Source organism: Gobio gobio (assembly GCF_949357685.1).
Source record: "Gobio gobio genome assembly, chromosome: 16".
Taxonomy (NCBI): Eukaryota; Metazoa; Chordata; class Actinopteri; order Cypriniformes; family Gobionidae; genus Gobio; species Gobio gobio.
In genome coordinates, this window is record NC_137109.1 from 45590803 (window position 1) to 45605367 (window position 14565).

Genomic DNA, 14565 nt, shown 5'->3' on the forward strand with positions numbered 1-14565 from the left:
GTCTGTGCCAGTATAGCTGGTCGTTTCATGATATAAAAAATGACAGCAGATCATTTAGTGAGACAAAAGAGAGCTCAAAGAAGCAGGAAGACCACTAGAAGGTCTTTTTATTTTAGTATTATTTATATACTCTATAGTTATTCATATTTAAAATTATTATTATTATATTATTATTTTATTGAACATTTCTTTTTAGCTTGAATACATTTTTATTTCACTTATTTATTTCAGTAAGTTGCCATGGCAACATTTCTGATTTTCGAAAAAATGTATTTTTTTTTTTTATCTAATATTTATATATTATTTGATTCCAGCTTCATTTCAATTCTTGATATTTTTTATAATTGTAGTTTTAGTTAACAAGAACACTAGACTGCTGAGTGAAAAGCATGTGCAGTTGTGAAGAAACATTGCATCTCTAGAACAAATCAAGATCCTTGATGCTTTTCAAGGATATAGACTGGGACTTTTTTTTAGAGAGCAAGGTTAGAAGCTTCAAACATCTCAAGGACAGGACATCAAAGTACATCAGAGTCTGTGGACATCTGAGGTGAAGTGTTGTGGACAGTGAAACGGTTTAGGAAGAGCGAGAGTCAAAGAAAGTTAAAGTGAAATTCAGCTTCCTGTGCACCACAGCATGGAGCTTTATCTGTGAGGATGACGCTGTGGGACTGGCTCTTATTTCTGTATCTGGTGAAGCAGCACGAATTCAAAAGTGTCCTGAAAACATAATTTTTACTTGGATAAAACCATTTGCCTCCATCTACCGACTGACAATGCCACCAAATAGCCATTTCCAGCAACTTGGCCTGATTTCAGTCCAGAGAGCATAAACTGAAGCATCATCAGGAAATATAACTCATAATATCTTTAGGCTACAGACTTAATGGCCGACAGTACACTCAAAATGGATTTGCCACCACGAACTGCACACAACATTGTTGAAATATTCACAGGTAATCTGCACAAATTGATTTTCTGGCTCTTAATGGGATGGTTGCGCTCAAATTGTCATTTCAGCACTTAGTCCCTGAGCTAAGTTTTATTTAAAATCCAAATATGCTGAAATGCAGGAAAAAGTGTCACTGTCCAAATACTTTCTGTATAAACGTGTAACTTTGCAAGATCTCACGAAACCTGTCAAAAACTTGTTTGGGTCATATTTTACCCCGAAATGAGAAGAATGAAATTAAGTTTACATGTCATGAAAATATCTAATATACAGTGCATTCAGAAATTATTTAGACACCTTTTATTTCTTTACAATTTTGTTAAATGCTTTACTCTTTTTTTTTTTTTTCACATCTAGACACCATTTCTCATAATGACAAAGCACCAGATTTGTGATAAGCAAATCAAGTCTAAATACTTTCTGAATGCACTGTACCTTTGTTTTCGGGCTGAAATGTGGCTGGATATGTTTTCGTGAGATTGCAGTTTGGTTTCCACACACTCCACATAGATTTCTGATAGATCAAGTCAAGTCACCTTTATTTAAATAGGGTAAACGTACCTATTAAGCTCACCAAAATCTACATTGAGACATTTTAGTGCACAGAGTATTGGTTTGAGTACAAGAAGTTATGTTAAAATAAAATATTAATCTCTCACACAATAATATAATATTTTATTTTAAATGACAAAAGCAATTAAATTAAGATGTACATCATTAAATGCAAAAAATCTGGCTGTGCTTAATTGGTACAAGTTTGTACCCTTTACAACCCTGTTGCCATTAAGCTCACAACATGTTTTTTGGGGGAAATTCTTGTTTATTTTAAACAAAGATTTTTTTTAAAGAATAATTTTATAAAGGTTAACTTGAAGTGAGAACCATGAGTTAATATTTAAAGTCTGTTTATGAAGTATTTACATTGACGTTTAATGTGGATGAGCCTAAAGGGAGCACACTGAGCTTTATTGGAACAGCAAACCTTTTTTTTATGAAAAAATATTATTAAATTAAATTTAAAAGGACAATTTTGCTAAATAAATAATCTAGGTCATTTATTAAATGGATAAATGGAATACATATTTTAATATGAACAGCTATTTTTGAAAATGTCTATGAAATTATACTTTTTCTTATTGATGTCACACTGAAGCTGTGATTTTAATAGTAGTGCACCCTTTAAGCTCACCATACAATAATATGAAGTCTTTAAAAAATAAAGCAGTGTAAAACCACAGAACATCAATAAACTGTACATTTTATAATATAATGGATTTAAAAGTACAAGCCAGTAATGCCTGTGAAGTAATATACTAGTAATATATTAGTGTAGCACACAATCTGCAGAACACGGTTAGCTTACTAGCTGTATATGTTGCTAAATCTATCTTTTGGATTGAACTGTAATTATTTCCCACATCCAGGTTATAATATGCCAAAGTGTTAACATTAATCTCTTAATTTTGCAGTAAGAAGTTATACTTATCGAAAATAAAACATCTAAAAAATGCACATTTAAGGGGCTACTCTAATGGTGAAAGTTTTCAGGCAACAAAATGGCCGCCAGACAGTGTGAACACATGAATACCCATATATCTCGGTGTGCAATGGTCTGATTAGCTTGAAATTACAGGAGGTATATAGTTAAGACAAACACATCAATTGGTTAAGCCATCAAGTAGGATTATAAATACTTTTTTTCTTTTTATAATCTGAGCATCAAAGATGGTAGTGTGCTTAATGGGTACTTGAGCTTAATAGGTACATTTACCCTAGCGCTTTTTACAATGCCTTGTTTCAAAGCAGCTTTACAGTGTTTAGTGATCCCAAACAACAGAATTGTTGTTCCTTACACTCACTCACTCACACACACACTCAAGTGAACTGCTGAAGTCCCTGACAGTAAGGTTAGCGTTACTTGCACTAACACACAGTCTCGTATGTAGACCCTGAGTCCTGCACACAAAGACCCTCATTTAGAGCCAGAACCACCTGCCAGAAGGAAAAGGAACAACTCCAAACAAGACACTAATGAGAAGGTCAGTGATGTACACACACAAACACACTCACAGGTGAGATCAAGGGCACTGCTGGTGAGATGGCTACTACACTACTAACCCGTGCACAAACACTCAATGAGTCGATGCCACATGCATCTGAGTTTCTCTTCCAGGTTTCCTCACGGCACTGTAATTTGTGGCTCTTGTTGTTCTGTAAAAGACTGAATCTATGGTTTTATCTATCCGTCTGTCTGTATATACTATATACACTACCGATCAAAAGTTGTGAATAATTAAGATTCTTCTTTTTTTTTAAATGTTTTTGAAAGAACAAATCATTTATTTATCAAAAATACAGTAAAAGCAGTAATATTATTACATATTTCAAAATGTAATTTATTTCTGTGATGCAAACCTGAATTTGCTCCTCAATAAACATTGGTTATTAATATCAGTGTTGAAAATCGTTTGTGGATTCTTTTAAAGAATATATAGTCAGCATGTAGCATATGTAGGATTATTATAAATGTCTTTACTTTTGCTGAATAAAAGTGTTAATTTCGTTTCTTTCTTTTTTTTTGTACACCAAACTTTTGAACGATAGTGTATATCATATGTGTTATTATTGTAAATATAATGTATTTATGTATATGGTGTAAGGGTTGGGTTAAACAGCCTTTTGTGTCATCTGTTTAATCTGTGTGCCATTTTTTTTTTTTAAACACACCAGACCAAGGTTAAGTGAAAGTTTTTTTTGTTTAATTTTTTGCATGGTTTTGTTCAGTGATGCTTTCACACTGAGCTGTGTGATCAAGATCATTCAAATGACTGCACACTCATTTCATCACCATCTATTTGAGTTTATGTCGGAGTGCTGCGGTCGTCATGGAAACACAACACACTCTCACATACATGAAAACCTCATGTCTTCATCCGGCTAACACGCATATATACACAACTCTGTTACTCATCTACCCCACAAAACCTCCCTTTAGTATCTCCAGTCTTTTGGATTCTCTTTTTCTCCATCTTAATCCTCCTTTTCTTTCTCATCCGTGTGTGTCGTTGTACGTAAAGAAGCTTTCCAGGGTGACCAGATGACCATGATAGAAAACCGCTCCATTCTCCAAAATGTTTTATATGCGAGAGACTCAAGTTTAAAACCATCCCAGTGTGAAAGTGTGTTTTTGTTTGAAATCACAACCATCTGAAAACAAAATCCAACAGAAAGTAACTGTTTTGTTGACCTGAATTCATCATAAGATGTTTTTAAGATGAAAAAGTGAGTCTGCTAAATCACCTTTATTTAAATAGCACTTTATACAATAAAGATTGGGCCCTATTTTATCGATCTGAGTGCATGGTCTGGGTCGGTGTGCCAGGCACATGGTCCAAAAGGGTTATACGTAGTCCCTTAATGAGTCATGGGTGTGTTTTGGGCGTAACTTGCAATAAACAAATCAGAGTCTCATCTCCCATTCCCTTTAAAAGCCATTTGTGCTCACGCCATGGTGGATTCGCTATTTACCTAGTGGAATTTGCGAGCAGAAAGACTGGACGCTTATCAGAGAGGAATCCTTTTATTTTTAATATTTAAAAATGTTTGTGTGCTGTTGTGCGTCCCTCTGAGTGTACTCCCATTGTGCACCAGCTTATAGGTGCATGTTACAAATGCGCTCTTTAAATAACACAAAAAATAGTCATTTTCTGTTTTGGCTGATCTAGAGTGCGGATCGGGCCGCATTTTTCTGTCCGAGCCCGCCCCACGTCCAACAGAGCAGTAACCGAACCCGACCTGAGCCTGACAGGCATTAAGATATTTATGTTTGAGCCCGACACAGTTAAAATCTTTTTTTTTTTCTCATACTAATAACACATGTACGTTTGTTTGTGTGGAAAGCCTGCTTTTATTAAGCAACTGTAGGAAGGCATTCTGAAATGTTTACAGATGAGCGCATTAGCGCGCACACGGGGTAACAAAGCACACGTTAACCCAATCAAATAGCCAATTAAAATTAAATGAACAAAGGTCTACCAAAAATGGTCCAAGCTAACAGAACTGACGTGACTGAGCCCGACCCGAACCCGAACATCATTTCTAAATATCTGTCCCTTAAATATCGGACATTTCTAAATATCTGGCGGTTACCAACGGGTCCCATCCATCAGGCTCGGGTCGGGTATCCATCCTCTAGTCTGAACACACCCCGTTTTCAGACCAGCATACCCATGGGCGAACAGATGGGTGCGAGCGCATTTAAACAACGTGGCGCAGGACGTGAAAATGAGAACTGCGTCGGGCTGAAACTAGCAAAAAACACTTCGGTGTCGCATTGCGCTGGGTGTATGATAAGGCCCTTAGTTTCAAAGCAGCTTCACAGTAATAAGCAGAAAAAAGATCAATGATGCAAACTTCATCAAATATGAGGTGCATTCGAATTCTACTGTAAAGCAGCTGTGAATGTCATTTATACAGCTCAATTCAATTAAATGTTAATTCAGTTCCGTCAGTGTGTCGATTGTTCATACTTGATTAATCATTTTGCAGCAATGTTGAAGTGGCTATAAAGCAGCTCTGCAAAAAACTGCGCAAATGAAAATAAATAATTAATATAATGAGAGTTTTGTTTTTATAAGCGATTAGATCACTTTGTCAGTTTTTATTGTTAGAACAATGAAATGAGAGCATCTATTTCTGCTTAACTTGTCAATCATTTATTTGACAATCCACTCTTGTCATTTAAGGCTACATTAAATCAGTGGCTCTCAAACCTGTCCTGGGGACCACTTACCAGTGCACATTTTGCATGTCTCCCTCATTTAACACACCTGATTCAAATCATCAGCTCATTAGTAGAGACTGCAAGACTTGAATTGGGTGTGTTAGATGAGGGAGACATACAAAATGTGCAATGGTGAGGGGTCCCCAGGACAGGTTTGAGAACCACGGCATTAAATCACTGTAGTATCAGCATAAGCATGTTTATTTATCGCAATCAAACTAAGGTTAAAAGTCATGTCACCTTTATTTATATAGAACTTTTTACAATACAGAATGTTTCAAAGCAGCTTTACATTGATAACAGGAAAATGATTCCATGAGTTCATTTTGGCTGTATAGCAACTCTAAAAGAAAATAGTGTCATTGTTCAGCTGAAGTCAGTTCAGTGTTAATTCAGTTCCATTGTAAAGAGCATTCATTATTAAATTGCATTTCATCATTTCTGCAGAAAACAGTGATGTCATTGTCCAGCTCAGTTCAGTTCTCATCCAATAGTAGTGTCAGTGCAGTCAAATCAATAATATTGTTGAATATTAAGTGTCCCCAACTAAGCAAGACCAGAGGCAACAAGAAACCCAAACTCCATGAGGTGACAAAATGGAGAGAAAAAAAACCTTGGGAGAAACCAGGCTCAGTCGGGGGCCAGCGAACAGACCCGGTGTGATTTATGCTTCAGGCATCATCACAAGTCAGAATTCAGATTGTGGAATGAAGTAGTAGTAGATTACTGGTTATCCAATTTTTTGCATTCTGTTAATTTTGTGAATTGGTATGTTTTGTCAGGGCATGAAGAAATATAGAGCTGAGTGTCTTCAGCATAACAGTGTAAACTAATGCAATTCTGCCTAATGATATCTCCCAAGGGTAGCATGTACAGGGTGAAAAGCAACGGTCCTAATATTGAGCTTTGCGGTACTCCACACTGAACTTGTGATCGATATGACCTCCTCATTTACAGCTAAAACAAATGATTTGGTCAAATGACATCCCGAATAGAAGTCCATCGAGATATGGGACATGACTCGTAAAACGTCTGGTCATTCTGGTCTCTTTGCACGTCTCTGATGTTTTCCATCTCATGATCAGAGTTTTAGATTAGTAAACCCCTGCTGTATGCTTCCATAACACCTGCTGCTTTTGCTCTGTTGTACATGTCTGTCTCTCTGTCTGTTTCTACGGTAGGTTTTTCAATAGTGAACTCTTTTTCTCACTGTGCTGTTTGTCCTTCTACAGGACAGCCTCTCCATGGCCTCTCCTGCTTTCCTTCTCTCTCTCTTTGTAAGTATCCAGGCTGAAGATCGCAAGATATTCCCCGTCCCCCCTTACCAGACACAAACACACACACACACACACACATTTTTATACTCTGAGCTCTGACACTGTTCTCTGATTGGTTAGAGCTGACCTCTCGCACCATGATTGTTGAGCAGCATTTGATCCAGATTTGGTTATGAACACATCCGGGTTTGTATGCTGAAACTTTGTGAGCTCCATGATAGTTTTAGCCGAATAATCCATTAAAAATGAATATTGTCATTATTTATTCACCCTAATGTTGTTTCCAGTAAGATTTTTTTAAATTATTATTAATAATATTAAAATGCTAATATTTTATTAATCAAGGGTGCATGAAATCAAAAGTGACAGTAAATAAATGTTCAGTGTTCAAAAAATTTTGATGTTATGAAATATAAATATAAATAAATGCTGTTCCTACGCATGTTATGTTCATTACAGAATGTGTATCACAAATATTAATTATGTATTAATTATATATTAGATATTAGATCACTTTAGAATGAAAATTAGCCCATGATTTACTCACCCTCTAGCCACCTTGGGAGTAAATGATATTCTTCTTTCTGATGAATACAATCAGAGTTATATTAATAAATATCCTGATGCTTCCAAGCTTTATAATGGCAGTGACGGGGTCCCTTGAGTTAAAAAAAAGCACAACCATCCATCATAAACGTAAAATGGAAATAAAAATAAAGGCCTTCTGAAGCGAATCAATGGGTTTTTGTAAGAAAAAAACAAAGTTCAAAAACGCTTGTGCTTGCGCTACGTCCGACGTCATATGTCGCATCAGTTTTTCCGTAAGTTGAATACGGAAGACGTTCTGGCGGAAGCTATATATTTTACTTTATAAAGTTTTAATTTGGATATTTTTCTTACAAAAACCTATTGATTCACTTCAGAAGGACTTTATTAACCCTCGAAGCCATGTGGAGTAAACATGGGATAATTTTCATTTTAAAGTGACTAATCCTTTAACTTTTATTCATATTAATTAATAATACATAATTATTGAGCAGCAAATCTGCATATTAGAATGATTTCTGAAGGATCATGTGACACTGAAGACTGGAGTAATGATCCCCACAGGAATAAATTACATTTTAAAACACATTAAATAGAGAAGTTATTTTAACGTGTAATGATACTTAATATTACTGTTTTTGCTTTGTTTTTGATCAAATAATTGCAGCCTTGGTGAGCATAAAAGACGGTAGACGGAAGGGTAGTGTAAAATTATAAGTGTGTGTATCTGTGTACCGATGTGGAATGACATGAGGATGAATAAATAATGCAAATCTTTCGTTTTTGGGGTAACTTTCCCTTTAAATGTTCCCTGTGAAATTCAGTGAGCAACTGGCTTTTACTATTAACACATTCACTCACACATTCAAACTTTTTTTTAATGCTGTTTCACTGTTGTTTAGCTGTTCTGTTGTTTCAGCTCGTACTCTGCAATTTCGTAATTATGTATTGCAGCACTTCTGACGTCACTTTAAAGGGATAGTTCACCCAAAAATTAAAATTAGTCATCCTAGGTGTAAATGACTTTCTTCTTTCAGACGAACACAATCGGAGTTATATTTAAAAAGTCCTGGCTAATCCAAGCTTTATAATAGCAGTAATTGAAAATTAGCCCATGATTTACTCACCCTCAAGTCATCCAAGGTGTAAATGACTTTCTTCTTTCAGACGAACACAATCGGAGTTATATTTAAAAAGTCCTGGCTAATCCAAGCTTTATAATAGCAGTAATTGTTGCTCTGTTTTTGAAGTCCATAAAAAATGCATCTGTCCGTCAAATAACGTGCTCCATACGGCTCTGGAGGGTTAATAAAGGCCTTCTGAGGGAATCGATGCTTTTGTGTAAGAAAAATATCCATATTTAAAACTTTATAAAGTAAAGTCTCGGCCGACCGCCTTCCGTGGAAAAGTATTGAAAGTGCCTACTCGCAATTCAAGATGCGTTTCTTGACGTCTGACGAGCGTACCCATAGATATCCATAATAAAGGCTAGATGTCTCGTCGGCGCTGCTGGCCAATGGAGGTCGACGTCCGCACCTGGCGGCCATCTTGTCACCGTCAGCTCGCTCACTCATAACATTGTTTTCATGGGTGCTTGCACTTTTTAAATGATCATAACTTGCTCTACTGATTTTCAAACTGGTTTGTTATAAACGTCAGAGATGCAGTTATGACATTGTATAATTATGAAAAAATATTCATAATTTGTTCAAGCATCCATAATTATAGCCACGTTAATAACGTTTGTAAGAAACCAAACCATTTGTAAATCCGTCAAGATTTCAGTGAGATAAGAGTATTTGTGTTCATGCAGATCACTCGCCTTACATCAGGAGCCACAGAACCCTGCCTGTGACAAGATGGCCGCCGGTGATGACGTTAGAGACTCCGCCGTAAGCCTTTATTATGGATATCTATGAGCGTGCCTGGTAACAGAAGCCTTATGAACGGCAGAGGCACTTTCAACACTTTTTCCATAAATTGAATACGGAAGGCGATTGGCCGTGACTTTACTTGATAAAGTTTTAAATATGGATATTTTTCTTACACAAACGGATCGTTTCACTTGAGAAGGCCTTTATTAACCCTCCAGAGCTGTGTGGAGCAGTTATTTGACGGACAGATGCATTTTTTTTATGGACTTCAAAAACAGAGCAACTATTACTGCCATTATAAAGCTTGGATTAGCCAGGACTTTTTAAATATAACTCCGATTGTGTTCGTCTGAAAGAAGAAAGTCATTTACACCTTGGATGACTTGAGGGTGAGTAAATCATGGGCTAATTTTCATTTTTGGGTGAACTAACCCTTTCACATGAATCTCTCATGTTCAAGTAACACACACTTCCTGTTCTCAGGCAATAGCTAGTTAGTTTGGCTCTGGTCTGGTGTGTTAGGGCAGTGGATGACAGGCATTGGCTCATGTCTTTCCTGCTTCTCTGCTCTTCCAGGACGGAGGCACCAGAGGGCGCCGCAGTGCCATCGAGGCCGACATGAAGATGAAAAAGTGAACTGCGACGTTTCACTGCAGCTGTCACGGAAGTTCCATAGGCTTTATTTCCCTGTTTCTTTATGAAGTTCTGGCTAAGTTTAGTTACTCAATGCCTGGGTGGTGTGATTCAGCAGTTGATTCAACACAAAGGACACGAAAAGAAGACTTTTTAAGGGTCGCCTTCAGTCCTCGACCTGAAAAACTGGTCCAGTGTGCTCTTATAGTAGACTGACGGGACAGGTCAAAGGTTAGAGGAGTTGGTTAAATGTTTTTAACTCGATGTCATCACTGGCCTCTTAAAAAAGCTGAATGTACCACCATCATGACCACTAGATGGTTAGAAAGCAGAATGTCACTTTCTAGAGACAAATATGAAACCTTTACAAGCCATTATTCAAGACAAAGATTACTATCGCCTTATCGCTTTGGGATGATGTGAATCGCTGATCGATGGAGGAAAGAGCAATAAAAATACGCTTTTTTTTTCTTCTATAGGAATGAATATGGATCCTCAGTTTCTTTAAACTTGATTCTTTTCCCTAGTCAGGATCAATAATGCTTTGGATTACAGTTTAAAGGCCTACTGTACGATGTTCAGTTTGTTTTCGTTCTTAAAATAAGTGACTTAATTTGACATCTGTATGTTTAGAAAGAACTTATAGTTTTGTACAGAGCCTCTGTGTACAGTGTTTTTGTATAGTGTCGTGAAATGTTTTAATAAAACGAGAGTCTGCAAATAAACAAGATGTTCATGTTTTTTTTTTTTTAAGAATAATTTATTCCACTTGTGCTTTTAAACAAAAATACTGATTCAAATGCTTCACTGGGAGACAATACCAGCTTGTCCCGTTCGTTTCAAAGTCACATGAAAACATATATCATATATAATGAACATTCTGCCGTCACAATCATACAAACATGCCACTGTGATCTTATCACACATGTGGTGTTACCTGACAAATATAACTAGTAACAAAGTAGTGTTTGTTATTCTTGATGAGCTTTTATAACATCATATAATTCCTGATCATGCATTATTGTTCAGAGGTTTGTGGGCAGTAAGATTTCTTTCTTTTTAAAGAAATTAATACATTTAAGATTGATTTCAAAACATTAAAAAAAATCTTACGACCCCAAAGTGTAAATGCACCGGATTCCATGTTTTTAAGCATCATCTAATGCAATATTATAACAACATTGCTGCTCATATTGTGCTTGAAATGTCATTTGCACAATATCAAACAATACATATAGTAAGCTTTTTTTTCTTCTATAGGAATGAATGTGGATCCTCAGTTTCTAACATTATAACAACATTGCTGCTCATGTTGTGCTTGAAATGTAATTTGCACAATATCAAACAATACATAGTAAGCTTTTTTTTCTTCTTCTATAGGAATGAATATGGATCCTCAGTTTCTTTAAACTTGATTTTTTTTCCCTAGTCAGGATCAATAATGCTTTGGATTACAGTTTAAAGGCCTACTGTACGATGTTCAGTTTGTTTTCGACTTTAAACATCATTCTGTAAACTGAAATATACTGATGTAACAGTGAGAAATAATGTGCAAAATTAGCATTTCCTAAAGTTGTCCTCATCCTCTGAGACCTCAGGCATCATCATCTTCTCCTTATTTCACTCTCAATAACACAATTTTAATAAAACTCAAGTATAGTTGGTGAGGCAGACGAGTAGAGCTTCCGTTTGATCAGCCGGTATTCCCGTCGGAGGCTCAAGACCTTCCCACTCCCGAACAGGATCTTCAGCCATCCGCCCAGGTCTGGCTGCAGGACCACCGAGACCTCGAAGGTCGGCGTGAGACTCTGATCTGGAATGACGGTGCCCAGCTTCAGTAGTGTGCCCTTGCTTTCCATGAATATGTGGATCAAGGCGCCCCGTATCCCACACGGCTCATCCGTGGATGAGCGCAGGATGTCTCCGGCCACACGTGCGGTCATGTGCCTGGGCAGACGCAGCTCCTGACAACGCAGACTCGCCCCTTTGGCCTCATAGAGGCACTTCTCTATGCGTTTGGACAGGTTGAGCTGAAGACACGAGTCTTCTCTTTCCTCTTCCAAACTGCATTCAGATCCCAGACCTGTGAATGAGTAAATGGGAAGAATGTGTCAGGCTCAGCTGATCAGACAGAAACTATAGCCTCAGCAGTTTGAGAGTGACCGGTGGCTCATTAGATTAGGATCATGAAACTAACACCGTCTGCCTGTAATACAGTGTCATCGGCTGACCTGAGCTGTTGGACTTTAGTGGGCAGAATTAATATGTTGCCAGTTTGGAAAACTGGTACAATGTACATCCCTGCTCATAGTGTCATCAATAAAATAACCACATCATGTTCTTTAAAATGGACCTTCATGAGAGACTGGGGAAGTTTTCTTGATACAGAAACGCTTTTGAACATTAAAAGATGAAGTTTATGGTAGACTATTTAGGCCTATAAGTTGTCGGTGTGAATATTCTATTCATTATATATAATAAAAAAATATATGAAACAACCAAAATGGAAAGGGTAACTCAAAAATTTAAACTAATAATGAATGTAGATATTTTAAAAACTTAATGCCAGTTTTGGGGCAAGTTGCCCCCTATATGTTGTAATTTTATAAAAAATGTATGTATGTATATATATATATATATATATATATATATATATATATATATATATATATATATATATATATATATATATATATGTATATGTGTATTATTGTATAAAATTACAATATATGAGAGGACAACTTGCCCCAAACCTGGCATTACGTTTTTAAAATATCTACATTTTATATATATATATATATATATATATATATATATATATATATATATATATATATATATATATATATATATATATATATATATATATATATATATATATATGATTTCATGTAATAAATATGACGTGTTAATTAAAAATCTTTTAAAAAGGTTAATGTGAATTATGCCTTTCAAACAAAACAAAACAAAAAAACATTTTTTGTAGGCTATACAAATGATATACATCAAGACAAAGGTCAACTAACAATGAATGTAGTTTTTTGTAGTTGTAGACAATAAAATAGTACTTTTTGGTCAAAATATACATAAATAAATGAATTAAATGTAAACATATAACATACGTGACAACTTGCCTCAGCCATTTTTCATTCAAAAAGATCGCAATTTAACATTTCTGAACTAGAGCATTTAAAACATACGAAACCAAAACGTTTGACATTATAGTTACTGTGACAACTTGCCCCGCTTCAATAGATGGTTTTGACAGGAATAGGATTCTTACTTGATAAGCTCTGTGCCTTCATGAGCCTGCCGCAGTGTTGTAATTTCTGTCCGTCTGATCTGAAGCTCTGTAGAAAGCTCAGGTCCTCCGCTAGGTTTTCCTGCTCGCTCCTGACGGACATGCCGTTACCGAACACCAGAGCTTGTGTATAGACCATTTTAACGTGATTTCCTCCGAGAGTTTCCCCGAGAGCTCGCCCAACTCTTCCGCTGAGTGTTTCTTTGTTGCTTCCATGAATGCGAGAGGTTGAAATGTGTGGCTCTGTCAGGGCAGCCGGTATTTATCCGGAGCTCTGTCGTTGCATCAGCTGAAGTTTGTGGGATGGGCGATATATTACGCAAACCAGTGAGAGGTTAAATCAGATCAGAATGCTTTAGTACATGCAACCTTACCGGCTTCTTGCGTTTATACGTTTATTTAACGTTTTATTTAATATAATATAATTATATTATATTATATTATATTATTATATTATATTATATTATATTATATTATATTATTATTTTGTCCGCAATGATACCATAGAAGAAACCATTTTGGTTCCCTAAAAAAACATTTCAGTGACCAGTTCTTAAAATAAAATAAAAATTTCTTAGTGTGTGCATTTTTATAATCTAAAGAACCCTTTTCCATTATAAAGAAATGTCTGTGTAACGAAAACAATAACAAAACAATTGGGAACAATATGCCAATAAAGAAGCTTTATTTTTGAGTGTATTATATTTATTATATTATATTAGCCTGTTGTATATGTAAATACATAAACATTCATTTTTTTTAGGATTTATATTAAATGTTATAAATGTATGTTATGTAATGTTTATATTTTTAGATGCTTTGATTGAACACTTTCTTTTTACTAATTTTTAATCCCCATTTAGCTTTTTTTAATTACTTAAACATAGTCGTGGAGTATTTAATTTAGTATATCATTTATTATTTCACTTAGTTTTTAGTCATTTTATTTAATTCACTTAAATTACATTCTGCATTATTTATTATTATTTTTAACATGTAGTTTCTCAGTTGATATACAGTCATAAACATTTTCTACTTTCATCTGTAGCACAATTCTGGGAATATTATATTTGAGACTTTTGGTGTTTGGAGTTACAGACACTAAAAAAACAAAAAATATTATGCTAGGAATTTAGCAATGAGACAAAGAAATTAAACAAAAGTGGGCGTTGCTAAATTTGTTTTCAATCTGATGGGTG

The 14565-nt window shown here is 35.6% G+C and overlaps 2 protein-coding genes across 11 annotated transcripts in view; one reads left to right on the forward strand and one right to left on the reverse strand.

Annotated features, from left to right (window-relative positions):
- The window catches only part of brd8b (bromodomain containing 8b), a 31004-nt gene extending 20199 nt beyond the window's left edge, over positions 1 to 10805 (forward strand). For 2 of the 10 annotated variants that reach the window (XM_079838213.1, XM_079838217.1), the window contains 2 exons: positions 6968 to 7012; positions 10009 to 10787. In XM_079838213.1, coding sequence (XP_079694339.1) covers positions 6968 to 7012; positions 10009 to 10068 — 105 coding nt within the window. In that variant the 3' untranslated portion in view covers positions 10069 to 10787. Of the gene's footprint in view, positions 1 to 2898; positions 2992 to 6967; positions 7013 to 7132; positions 7199 to 10008 lie in introns of all 10 variants that reach the window. The other 8 variants (XM_079838215.1, XM_079838211.1, XR_013818107.1 and 5 more) reach the window with 7 other exon arrangements.
- An 11-nt stretch (positions 10806 to 10816) lies between these two features.
- On the reverse strand, positions 10817 to 13628 carry LOC307139311 (DNA damage-inducible transcript 4-like protein). The gene is made up of 2 exons (XM_079838218.1): positions 13349 to 13628; positions 10817 to 12148 (listed from the first exon to the last, which is right to left on the reverse strand). Exons 1-2 carry the CDS (start codon positions 13503 to 13505, stop codon positions 11706 to 11708), a joined length of 600 nt encoding a protein of 199 aa, XP_079694344.1. The 5' UTR covers positions 13506 to 13628; the 3' UTR covers positions 10817 to 11705.
- Positions 13629 to 14565: the final 937 nt, after the last annotated feature.

What these genes read in the sequence shown, in the direction of transcription:
- LOC307139311 (XM_079838218.1), bottom strand. Translation starts at nt 13,505, where the DNA reads ATGGTCTATACACAAGCTCTGGTGTTCGGTAACGGCATGTCCGTCAGG. An exon ending in GAAGGCACAGAGCTTATCAA is followed by an intron (nt 12,149 to 13,348) that starts GTAAGAATCCTA and finishes ACTCATTCACAG; the next exon opens with GTCTGGGATCTGAATGCAGT.